Source organism: Oenanthe melanoleuca, chromosome 22, assembly GCF_029582105.1.
Source record: "Oenanthe melanoleuca isolate GR-GAL-2019-014 chromosome 22, OMel1.0, whole genome shotgun sequence".
NCBI classification, from domain to species: domain Eukaryota; kingdom Metazoa; phylum Chordata; class Aves; order Passeriformes; family Muscicapidae; genus Oenanthe; species Oenanthe melanoleuca.
Window position 1 is genome coordinate 3,369,834 of NC_079355.1, and position 11,918 is coordinate 3,381,751.

General features: G+C 63.6%; 2 protein-coding genes across 3 annotated transcripts; one reads left to right on the top strand and one right to left on the bottom strand.

Annotated features, from left to right (window-relative positions):
* Nucleotides 1–138: 138 nt before the first annotated feature.
* POLR3D (RNA polymerase III subunit D) lies at nt 139–6,143 on the bottom strand. 2 transcript variants are annotated; one of them, XM_056508633.1, is made up of 9 exons: nt 6,103–6,143; nt 4,858–5,023; nt 4,696–4,739; nt 4,251–4,396; nt 3,841–3,968; nt 2,587–2,758; nt 2,268–2,515; nt 729–881; nt 139–523 (listed from the first exon to the last, which is right to left on the bottom strand). In XM_056508633.1, exons 2-9 carry the CDS (start codon nt 5,020–5,022, stop codon nt 401–403), a joined length of 1,179 nt encoding a protein of 392 aa, XP_056364608.1. In that variant the 5' UTR covers nt 5,023; nt 6,103–6,143; the 3' UTR covers nt 139–400. The 2 variants fall into 2 exon arrangements, with proteins under 2 accessions (XP_056364608.1, XP_056364609.1); XM_056508634.1 differs by having other exon boundaries at nt 4,858–5,068; nt 6,103–6,120.
* A 715-nt stretch (nt 6,144–6,858) lies between these two features.
* Nucleotides 6,859–11,399, top strand: PHYHIP (phytanoyl-CoA 2-hydroxylase interacting protein). The gene is made up of 5 exons (XM_056508788.1): nt 6,859–7,158; nt 8,170–8,353; nt 9,020–9,194; nt 9,859–9,976; nt 10,083–11,399. The coding sequence occupies exons 2-5, from the start codon at nt 8,189–8,191 to the stop codon at nt 10,615–10,617; spliced, it is 993 nt and encodes a 330-aa protein (XP_056364763.1). The 5' UTR covers nt 6,859–7,158; nt 8,170–8,188; the 3' UTR covers nt 10,618–11,399.
* The last annotated feature ends 519 nt before the right edge of the window (nt 11,400–11,918 follow it).

Sequence of the window (11,918 nt, forward strand, 5' to 3'; positions counted from 1 at the left end):
AGGGTCTGGTGGCACCCAGGGCACCACGATGACAGCCCTGTCCCCACCCAGGACACGGTGGGGGTCACCCACTGCCCCAAACCCAGGGAGACCCCAAAACCTTGCAGAGGCGACAGCACAACACTGAGCAGCACCACACAGGGGGAGAAAAGGTTTTATTCCAGGTTTTTCCCCCCAGGACACGTGTCCTGCTCCCAGCAGCGTGTCCACAGAGCTGGGGGACACCCCACGGTCCCAAACACCCCGAGATCCCCGTTTGGCACTGGGGGGAAGCCGCGGTTCGGGGGGGACACAGCCGGACACCCTGCAGGGCTGGAAGGGGGTGGGAGCTGACTTTGCCCCAACACCAGCCCCCTCCCCACGTCCCAAAGGCACATCTGGAGGGGCTGGGACCCCCAGGCTACCGGTGGCGGTGCTCCAGGAGCGCCTCGAAATCCGGGGAGCAGACGAGCTTGTGCCGCACGTGGCCCAGCACAATCATCTCGCCCGTGCGGTTGTCCCCGATGCCCACGGACACCAGCTCCTGTTCCACGGGGGAAAAACACCCCTGAGCAGCCCCAAGCCACAGGAACCCCTGGGAGATTCCAGGGCAGAGCCTGGGGATGCCCCCAGAGGGGAGCAGCAGGGTCCTTCCCCGCTGTTATCGCAGTTCAAGGGTCAGCACAACCCCCTGGGGGTTATTTTGGGGTGAAACCCCCCCAGATAAAATCTCAGTGTCCCTTCCCTACCTGCAGGAAGGAGCAGGGGGTGCCCATGGTCACATCCAGAGTCACCTTGCCCAGCACCAGCTGCACTTTTCCCGATTTTCGGATGAGCAGTTTCCCCACCTGCCCCTCGGGGAGGTCGGCCAGGGTGCAGGTGTTCTCTGCCTGCTTCGCCTCCTGCCGTGCACAGGGGGGTTGGGATCACAGCAAGGGATTGGGACCACCCCAAGGGATTGGGATCACCCCATGGGACTGGGATCACCCCATGGGACTGGGATCACCCCATGGGACTGGGATCACCCCAAGGGATTGGGATCACAGAATGGGATTGGGATCACAGAATGGGACTGGGATCACCCCATGGGATTGGGATCACCCCATGGGATTGGGATCACCCCATGGGATTGGGATCACAGAATGGGACTGGGATCACCCCATGGGATTGGGATCACAGAATGGGATTGGGATCACCCCATGGGACTGGGATCACAGAATGGGATTGGGATCACAGAATGGGATTGGGATCACCCCATGGGATTGGGATCACCCCATGGGATTGGGATCACAGAATGGGACTGGGATCACCCCATGGGACTGGGATCACAGCATGGGATTGGGATCACCCCATGGGATTGGGATCACCCCATGGGACTAGGATCACCCCATGGGATTGGGATCACCCCATGGTATTGGGATCACCCCATGGGATTGGGATCACCCCATGGGACTGGGATCACAGCATGGGATTGGGATCACAGCATGGGACTGGGATCACCCCAAGGGATTGGGATCACAGCATGGGACTGGGATCACAGCAAGGGATTGGGATCACAGAATGGGATTGGGATCACAGAATGGGATTGGGATCACAGAATGGGATTGGGATCACCCCAAAGGGATTGGGATCACCCCATGGGACTGGGATCACCCCATGGGACTGGGATCACCCCATGGGATTGGGATCACCCCATGGGACTGGGATCACAGAATGGGATTGGGATCACAGAATGGGACTGGGATCACTCCAAGGGATTGGGATCACAGCATGGGACTGGGATCACAGCAAGGGATTGGGATCACAGAATGGGACTGGGATCACAGCATGGGACTGGGATCACAGAATGGGATTGGGATCACAGAATGGGATTGGGATCACAGCATGGGATTGGGATCACCCCAAAGGGATTGGGATCACAGAATGGGATTGGGATCACCCCATGGGACTGGGATCACCCCATGGGACTGGGATCACTGCATGGGACTGGGATCACAGAATGGGACTGGGATCACAGCAAGGGATTGGGATCACAGCCTGGGACTGGGATCACCCCATGGGATTGGGATCACAGCCTGGGACTAGGAAAAACAACATCATGGGATGAGGGGCAGACTTCATGGGACGTGGGGGAAATGACACCACGGGATGGGGGGACATCACAGGATGGGGTGGAAATGACACCACGGGATGGGGGGACATCCTCACAGGCTTAGAGGAACCGACACCACAGGAGGGGAGCGATCCCAGCCCGGGCTGGGGAGCCACCCCCAGCTGAGAGCCCCTACCTGGCTCTTCTCCTGCTTCACCAGCAGCACCTGCCCGTCCTCGCTGTGCAGCTCGGATTTGAGGGGCTTGGAGTCGTGGGTGGGGGGCTGGCCGGGCAGGGTGTCGGGGAGCTGCAGGAACAGCAGCTCCTCCTCGGCCTCCAGGCTCAGCCCCTGCAGCAGCTCAGCCGCCGACACGTCCTGGGGGAAGCCGGGGGGACCCTTGGGCTGGGCGGGTTTGGGCTCCTCCTCACACGGCTCTTCCTTCACTGCAGAGAGGGGGAGTGGGCACAGGGAAAAGGGACACCCCTGATTTGTCCCCACTGTGTCCCCAGCCCACCTTTCACTGCTGGTGGATCCAGCTCCATCTTCTCCTCCTTGGCCCCGGGCAGCCATGGCTGCGTGTCCTCCTGCTCTGCCATCTCCTCCTTGAACAGCCACCCCGAGTGCGCCAGGGGCAGCTGCACCGGCTTGTTCCTGATGTCATTCTTCAGCCCCGGGTCATCCAGGAACTGTGGGGACACAGGGGACACTGAGCACTGCCCAGGGACACAGGGGACACTGAGCAGTGACACAGGGACACAGGGGACACTGAGCAGTGACACAGGGGACACTGAGCACTGCCCTGTGACACAGGGGACACTGAGCAGTGACACAGGGGACACTGAGCACTGCCCTGTGACACAGAGGACACTGAGAAGTGCCCAGTGACACAGGGGACACTGAGCAGTGCCCTGTGACACAGGTGACACTCAGCACTGCCCAGTGACACAGGGGACACTCAGCACTGCCCTGGTGACACAGGGGACACTCAGCACTGCCCTGTGACACAGGGGACACTGAGCAGTGACACAGGGGACACTGAGCACTGCCCTGTGACACAGGGGACACTGAGCAGTGACACAGGGGACACTGAGCAGTGCCCTGTGACACAGGGGACACTGAGCACTGCCCTGGTGACATAGGGGACACTCAGCACTGCCCCAGTGACACAGGGGACACTGAGCATTGCCCTGGTGGCACAGGGGACACTGAGCACTGCCCTGTGACACAGGTGACACTCAGCACTGCCCAGTGGCACAGGGGACACTCAGCACAGCCCCAGTGACACAGGGGACACTGAGCAGTGCCCAGTGACACAGGGGACACTCAGCACTGCCCTGTGACACAGGGGACACTGAGCAGTGCCCAGTGACACAGGGGACACTCAGCACTGCCCTGGTGGCACAGGGGACACTGAGCAGTGACACAGGGGACACTGAGCAGTGCCCTGTGACAGAGGGGACACTGAGCAGTGACACAGGGGACACTGAGCACTGCCCTGTGACAGAGGGGACACTGAGGAGTGCCTTGGTGACACAGGGGACACTCAGCACTGCCCAGTGGCACAGGGGACACTCAGCACCACCCCAGTGGCACAGGGGACACTGAGCAGTGCCCTGTGACACAGGGGACACTCAGCACTGCCCAGTGACACAGGGGACACTGAGCAGTGCCCTGTGACACAGGGGACACTCAGCACCACCCCAGTGGCACAGGGGACACTCAGCACTGCCCAGTGACACCAAAGCCACCCCCTGCCGTGCCCACTGACATCGTCCTTCTGCAGCATCCGCAGGATCTGCTTGGTCTCCTCGTCCGTCTCCCGCTTCTCCTTCTTGATGTTGATGATGTGGGAAGGACCAAAGTCAGACATGTCCACAGTCTTGTCCCAGGAGCCTGCTGGGGGACACAGGAGCAGCCCAGGGTCACCCCAAGTGGGAAACCCCCAAAATAAAAACAGAGGGAAGCTCCCCTTACCGTTCATCTTCATCATTTCAGCAGGGCCCTGCTCAGAGATGAAGTGGGACTGGACTTGGAATCCCTCCCCCCAAAATAAAAACAGAGGGATGCTCTCCTTACCTTTCTTCTTCATCATTTCAGCAGGGCCCTGCTCGAAAATGAAGTGGGACTGGACTTGGAATCCCTCCCCCCAAAATAAAAACAGAGGGATGCTGTCCTTACCTTTCTTCTTCATCATTTCAGCAGGGCCCTGCTCGAAGATGGAGTGGGACTGGATGACCTCGGGCCGGCCCCGGCCCCGGCCGTGCCCATCCCGCTGCCGCTCCCGCTCCTTCTTCTCCTTCTTGACTGACACATCCTCCCGGGGCCTGGGGGCAGGGAGGGGGCACATCACCCCCAGCCCTGCCCCCAGCCCCTCCCGGTTCCTCCTTTTTGGGAGGAACCTCTGGACATCACCCGGAGATAGTTGTGAGGATATTTAAGACGTTTCCACGGATATTTGGGATGTTTATATGGATCAGTGGGATCCCTTCCCACTCCTCCCTTCCCCAGACCAACTCCTCCTCAGAGCAGACCCCAAATCATCCCTGTGCCCCCATTTTTTTGCCCACCCCCTGCTGTCAAATCCACTCCTTCCCCCTCTGGAAACAATCCCAAAGCCACTCACTCCTCCTTGATCTTCCTGCTGATGATGTTGGGCGTGAAGGTTTTCTGCGGGCAAGAACAGAGAGAAAAAAGTCATTCCCAAAACCCAAAACCACCACCCAGCCCGGGGTCCCCAAATCCTCTCTGGTGACCCCAAATTGGGGAGGGGGAGGGCGGGACTGACCTTTTTGACGCCGCCCAGGGTGAGGTCCCGGGAGCGGATGGAGGGCAGGCGGCCCGGGCTGAGGGGGGGGGCTGCAGGGCGCCTGCCCAGCACCCCCCGAGCGCCCCCGAGCCCCGGCCGCAGGCTGCCCGGGGAGCCGGAGCTGCCAGAGCCGCCCTCGGCCATCCTGCGGGGAGGGGGCGCGCTCAGGGACGGCGGGGGGCTCGGGGGGCTGCACCCCAAATAGGGGTTAGTTATACAGCAACCCCAATAATGAACCCCCACATAGGGGTCAGTCATACAGCAACCCCAATAATGAACCCCCTGAACCCCCAAATAGGGCTCAGTTATAAAGCAATCTCAATAATGAACCCCCAAATAGAGCTCAGTCACACATGAACCCCCTGCACCCCCAAACAGGGGTCAGTCATACAGTAACCCCAATAATGAACCCCCAAATAGGGCTCGGTCATACGGAAACCCCAATAATGAACCCCCAAACGGGCTCAGTCATACACCCACCCCAATAATGAACCCCCAAATAGGGGTCAGTCATACATGAACCCTCTGCACCCCCAAATAGGGGTCAGTCATACAGTAACCCCAATAATGAACCCCCAAATAGGGGTCAGTCATACACCCACCCCAATAATGAACCCCCAAATAGGGGTCAGTCATACACCCACCCCAATAATGAACCCCCTGCACCCCCAAACAGGACCCATTAGTGTCCCCCCTCCCCAGGGGTCTCTGCCCACCCATACACCCCAAACAGGACCCATTTGTGCCCCCCATCCCCAGGGGTCTCAGCCCCCCCATATACCCCAAACAGGACCCACAGACCCCATCCCCAGGGGTCTCAGCCCCCCAAACAGGATCCATCTGTCCCCCATCCCCAGGGGTCTCACCGTCCCCCCGCTCCGCCCCCCAAAGGGTCTCGGTTCCCCCCCATTCCCCTCAGGCCCCCCTTGTCCCCCCTCCCCAGGGGTTCACACCCCCATCACCCACTCACACCCCAAAACCCACTCGCCGCCCCCTCCTCACAGGCCTCAGGCCCCCTGCGCCCCCTCCTCAGGGGTCTCAGCCCCTCCTCGTCCCCTTCACCCACTCTCACCCCTCTCCCCAGCATTCCCACCCCGCTACACACCCCCAGACAGGACCCACCCTCCCCCCGCTCCCCAGGGGTCTCATCCCTCTCCTCGAACCCCTCAGGGCCCCCTCGACCCCCCAAAAATCCCCCCCCTGCCCCGCCACGCCGCCCCTCACCCTGCCCGGGCAGCCACGGGCTCGCCGCCCCCACTGCGCTTGCGTCACGCACGGCGCGCCCTTCCTGAGGCGACGCTGCCGCCGCCATCTTTGCTGAGGGCACGGCGGGCTTGGCAATGAGCCGCCATCTTTGTGGTTGGCATTGCCCGAGGTTAGGTGAAGGCGGCAGCGCCATCTTTGTGACGGGCAGTGCCCGGTTCTCCGGACTGGGCGCCGGGGGCAGCGCTGGGGGGGAAATTTTTGGGGGTCACTCAGCCCTTCGTTTAACACCCTCACGAGATTTCTGCAGTGCAAACACCCCCTCAGGATCCTGCGCAGCCCCACAGCCAGCCGAGCACCCCCACAGAGGGGGTTCATGCGTGAGCACCCCTCTCAGAAATTTGGGGGACAATGAGATTTTTGGGGTCCTCTCCCACCCGACCACCCGAAAAAAGCTCTGTCCCTCCAATAAAGGTGTTCACTACGTGCAAAACAAAACTCGGTCCGTCCGGCCCCCCCGGGCTCTGCACCCCCATTCCCTCGAGGGTCTTGTGTGGGTACCAGCACTCCCACGCTCCCCATCCATCCCATTTTTGGGGCCTGGAGGGGGTGTCCCTGTTATCCCTCAAGCGGCACAACCGGGACAAACCCCCCCGGTCCCAAAAATGGGGGGAACAGGCAGAACCTGCCCACCACCCACCCCCAATCTGCACCCACATCCCACTCTGCCTCCATCACCTGACGCCGCACGCATCCCTCCATCCCATTGGCAGAACCGGGAGGTTTTTCCTTCCTCCCCCTTCTCTCCCAGCTCCTTGGATATCTATTTTTCCCTTTTTTTTTTTTTTTTTTTTCTTCTCTCCCTCCTCTGGAGGGTGTTTGCTATTTCCGAGCTGGCTGGGAGGATCCCAGTCGCATCAGCCGCAGGCAGCGACGCGGCATCGCCGGGTACCACTGCTATCCCTCGGGCATCCTCCGTCCTTCCCGCTCGGATCAGCCCCGCCGGGGCTCTCTGTGCTGCCCTCCCTTCCCTCCTCCTGCCCTGCCGCTCCACCGGCAGCCCCCCGGCACGGCCAGGTAAGGGCCTCACCGGCACCGCGACACCGGAGCGGCCACCGAACCGCGGTGGCATCGGGGCGACACGGCTGGAGGATGCTCAGGGGGGACACGGCGGGCGCAGCCTCGCTGAGGGCTGTTAGGGGACACGAGGTGTTGGGGACACGGGGACACGGGGACACGATCCGGCTGGAGCAATCCCGGTGCGGAATTCCTGCGCCACCGCCGGGCACGGGGATGGGGCAGCGAGGTGGCACCTTGTCCCCAGCGCGGTGACCTTCTGCCGTGCCCGAGGGGCACGCGTGGGGTGACAGCGGCTCTGGGGGTGCAGGGGGAGGGGGCTGGGGGTCTGCGCAGATGGGGGGGACACGCGGCCGTGGGTGGCCGTGGGTGGCGAGTGACGGGGACACACACACACACACGCGGCGTGGGTGGCCGTGGGCACGCTGTGGGGGTGGCAGCGGCACATTGGCAGCCCCGTGGGTGCCACGGCTGCCCCCGCACAAACCCGGGGTGAATTTTGGGGTGCTGCTCCCCTCCACCCTCCCTGGGAACACCCCCCCCCAAATTCCCGACTCCGTGTCCCCCCTTCCAGAGCATCGCCCAACCCCAGAGCGCCTTCCTGGGGGGGCGCAGGGAAACTGAGGCACGGGCCGGGGCAAAGGCGGATCCAGCTTTTCCAGTGCCTGCGTCCAACCCTCCCCTCTCTCCCAGCAACTCCCTCGGCTCTCCCCTTGTTTTTCTTTCCCCACCCGGTGTTGAGCAAACCCCGAAACGCCCGCTGGCGTGGCGCCGGGGCCCCGCGGCACCCGGGGGAGCGGCCGGGGCCCCCGCACCCGACCGGGCTTGTTCCCGGCGTCCCGCTGCCTGCTGCTGCCTGCGCTGCCTATTCCTGGCTCCCGGCCGCTTTTCCACCCCGCTGCCATCTGCTCTGCCGCGGGCGGCCTTGGCAGCTGCCGACGTGGGCAGCGAGAGGGGGCTCGGCACCCCCCCAAAAAAAAAAAAATAAACCCACCGCGCTGTGCCCCGCAGGAGCTCAGCCCCTCCGGCCATGGAGCTGCTCTCCACCCCCAAAAACATCGAGATCAACAACATCACCTGCGATTCCTTCCGCATCTCCTGGGCTATGGAGAAGGGGGACCTGGAGAGGGTCACCCACTACTTCATCGACCTCAACAAGAAGGAGAACAAGAATTCCAACAAGTTCAAGCACCGGGTGAGCCGGGGGAGGACGTGGGACCCCCTGCCCGGGGAGAGGGGACGGGGTTGGGAGGGAGGAACTGGATTTAGCCCTCTCTAGTGCTGAATTTGGGTCATTCCCCTCACGGGACACGCTGGCGGAGGGGACCGGGATGGGGATCGGGGGGTGACGGACCCCGCTGAGCCCCCGCGGGGGAGCTGAGCTGCTCCCGCTCTCCCTCCCCGCGCTGCGAGTCACTAATTCGGGCCGTTTTTAGCAGCGCCGTTGCCACGGTGATGCTATTTAATGTTTAACATTATTTTTTTTTTCTCTCCTCCCCAATAATAAGGGGTGGGGGGGTGGGATATTTTTTTCCCCTCTATCTCCCGACTTCAGCATCCGCCGTTGCCACAGAAACGGCTCTGCACTGCGGAGCTGCTCCGTGGCCTATTGACACCGCGAGATGCCACCGGGAGCGGGGGGTCCCCAAAATCACCCGCACCTTGGGGACCCCGCGTCCCCATCGCAGCAGGGACATCTTTGGGGACAGGGACGGGGGAGCACTGTGGGCACAGAGCGGGGGGGAGCAGCCCGGGACGTGTCACACGGTGTTTTTTGGGGGGGTCTAAATGGATATTTTGAGGTCCCCGCGGCACGGGGCGGGGGGATGCGGTCCCGCCTGACCCTCAGCGCTCGGCGCAGGATGTCCCCACCAAGCTGGTGGCCAAGGCGGTGCCGCTGCCCATGACCGTGCGGGGCCACTGGTTCCTGAGCCCCCGCACCGAGTACAGCGTGGCCGTGCAGACGGCGGTCAAACAGAGCGACGGCGAGTACCTGGTGTCCGGCTGGAGCGAGACCGTGGAGTTCTGCACCGGGGGTGAGCGGGACCGGGGCGGCCCGGAGCCGGGAGGGACCGGGGGGGCGGTCCCGGGAGCCCGGAGGGAGGATGAGGGCGATCCCAAGAGCCGGGAGGAGGATGGGGGCGATCCCAAGAGCCGGGAGGAGGATGGGGGCGATGCTGGGAGCCGGGAGGGAGGACGAGCTTGATGCCTGAGCTGGGACGGGGGATGGGGACGATGCTGGGAGGATGAGGAGTTGGAAGGCAGGAGGGAGGACAAGGATCTTGCCTGGAGCTCGAAAATGGAAAGGGAAAGAGGGCAATGCCTACAGCTGGAGATGGAGAGGGGAATAAGGCAATGCCTGGAGCTGGGAGGGAGGACGGAGATGATGCCTGGAATTGGGAGCAGGGAGGGAGAACAGGGGCGATCCCAGGAGCTGTGAGCAAGAGGGGATCAGCGCCGGGAGCCACGAGGGAGATGGAGGCGATGTCAAGAACCACGAGGGGCCATTCGGGAGGATGGGGGAAATTCTGGGAGCTGGGAGCCCGGAGGAGGACGGGGGCGATGCCGGGAGCTGGCACAAGCCGGGCCGGTTGGAGCGGCAGCTGATGAGTGGGAGGCAGGAGGTGCGGGGAGCTGCGGGCAGGGACGGGCTGCTGCAGGGGGATGGAGACGCCCTGATGTCCCCGTGCCTGTCCCCAGACTACGCCAAGGAGCACCTGGCCCAGCTGCAGGAGAAAGCGGAGCTGATCGCCGGCCGCATGCTGCGCTTCTCCGTCTTCTACCGCAACCAGCACAAGGAGTATTTCCAGCACGTCAGGTACCCCCAGCCCCATTCCCCACGCTCCCCGCTCCCAGAGCGCGTTCCCTGACCCTGCCTCTGCCTGTCTGTGTGTCCCTCCTCCTCCTCCTCCTCCTCGTGGCAGGATGCACTGCGGGAACGTGATGAAGCCGTCGCTGAAGGACAACAGCGGGAGCCACGGCTCGCCCACCAGCGGGATGCTGCACGGCATCTTCTTCAGCTGCAACACCGAGTTCAACACCGGGCAGCCCCCCCAGGACTCGCCCTACGGCCGGTACCGCTTCCAAATCCCGGCCCAGCGCCTCTTCAACCCCAACACCAACCTCTACTTCGCGGACTTCTACTGCATGTACACCGCCTACCACTACGTCGTGCTGGTCCTGGCGCCCAAGGGCTCCTCCGGGGATCTCTTCTGCCGGGAGCGCCTTCCCCAGCTGGACATTTCCTCCAACAAGTTCCTGACGTGCTGCGTGGAGGAGGGCGAGCTGGTGTACCGCCACGCCCAGGACAGCATCCTGGAGGTCATTTACACGGAGCCGGTGGACCTGAGCCTCGGCGTGCTGGGGGAGATCAGCGGCCACCAGCTCATGAGCCTCTCCACCGCCAACGCCAAAAAGGACCCCAGCTGCAAGACGTGCAACATCAGCGTGGGGCGTTAAGGGGCCCGAGCGGGCAGGGCCGGGCAGGGGGATGGGTGCTCGCCGCGGGGGCTTCTCCCACGGACGCTGGTGGCTGGAGGACACGGGTGGGCTCGGGCGATGCCCCGAGGAAGGAGCCGGCGGGATGCTGGCGCAGCGAGGAGGCAGAGCCCGCGCCGCCGTGCGCCCCGAGGGAGGAAGCCTTCATCTCCTGGACTGCCCGACCAGCAGCATCCTCGCTGGCGTGAGCCCCGCGCTCTGCCCTGCGGGACCCCCCCCTTTCCCCTCTGGTGTCCCCCGCATCCCTCCCGCCCCGGGGTCACGCAGCTCCCGGGGAGCCCCGGCCCTGCCAGCCGGGACTGGGGCTCCCCGGCACTTCGGGGGCGTTCAGGGAGACGTTGGAAGCACCCCCCGGTTTTGAACTGCTCCTGGGGACGGAGGGATGCTCAGACAGCGACCCCCGCTCCTGCCGGCGAGGGGCTGCAGCGGTGTGGGGGCCCCTGGGCGTGCCCCCGTGTCCTGTCCCTCCCCGCTCTGCCATCCCGCACCGCCCGAATCCCCCGGAGGCAGCCGGAGGAGCTGGGGAAGGGGAGAAGGGATCTGAACCCCTCCCCGTGGCCCCCCCAAAAACCCGCCGCCCCCCGCATGAGCCGTCGGCAGCATGGCGCTCGCTTGCGGCCCCCCCGGGGTGCCCGCCCCCCGTCTCTGTGTCCCCCCTGCACGCTGTACAACAACCGGCTCCCCCTCCCCGAGCATCCCTGTGCTGTGCTGGAGGTGTTTCAATAAACTCTGTGCGGTCGCCACCGGCCGTGTCACGCGCCTCTGTCCCCCACGGGACCCCAAAAAGTGGCTCGGAGTCCCCCCACCCCCCCCCCAGCTCAGGGGAATGGGGGATGGGACCCGGAGGGGACAAGGTGGCCCTCGCCGGCTCTCAGGAGGGTTCAGGCTGGTTGGGCCTTGCTGGAGATCGCCAGGTCCATCCCAGGCAGGGTCACCTGCATCAGGTGACACAGGAGCACGTCCAAGTGGGTTTGGAATGTCGCCAGAGAGACTCCACCTTTCCCTGGGGCTGTCCCAGCGCTCTGCCACCCTTCATGGAAAGTTCTTCCTCGTGTCGAGGTGGCACTTCTGTTTTTGTTTATGGCCATCGCTCCCCATCCTGTCACTCCCCGAATTCCACACCCACTTTCCACCACGGAGACTGAAACCCCTCGGGATGAAAACCCCCGGTGCTTATCCCGCTTCTGCCTGGGCACAGCATTCCCCAAGCAGGAGCCCGAGCACGGGATGCAGGAGGGGTCGAGGCACGTGGGAACACGCGG

What these genes read in the sequence shown, in the direction of transcription:
- POLR3D (XM_056508633.1), bottom strand. Translation starts at nt 5,022, where the DNA reads ATGGCCGAGGGCGGCTCTGGCAGCTCCGGCTCCCCGGGCAGCCTGCGG. An exon ending in AGCAGGAAGATCAAGGAGGA is followed by an intron (nt 4,397 to 4,695) that starts GTGAGTGGCTTT and finishes CCCTGCCCCCAG; the next exon opens with GCCCCGGGAGGATGTGTCAG. An exon ending in CCCCCTGCTCCTTCCTGCAG is followed by an intron (nt 524 to 728) that starts GTAGGGAAGGGA and finishes CCCGTGGAACAG; the next exon opens with GAGCTGGTGTCCGTGGGCAT.
- PHYHIP (XM_056508788.1), top strand. Translation starts at nt 8,189, where the DNA reads ATGGAGCTGCTCTCCACCCCCAAAAACATCGAGATCAACAACATCACC. An exon ending in CGTGGAGTTCTGCACCGGGG is followed by an intron (nt 9,195 to 9,858) that starts GTGAGCGGGACC and finishes GCCTGTCCCCAG; the next exon opens with ACTACGCCAAGGAGCACCTG. An exon ending in GAGTATTTCCAGCACGTCAG is followed by an intron (nt 9,977 to 10,082) that starts GTACCCCCAGCC and finishes TCCTCGTGGCAG; the next exon opens with GATGCACTGCGGGAACGTGA.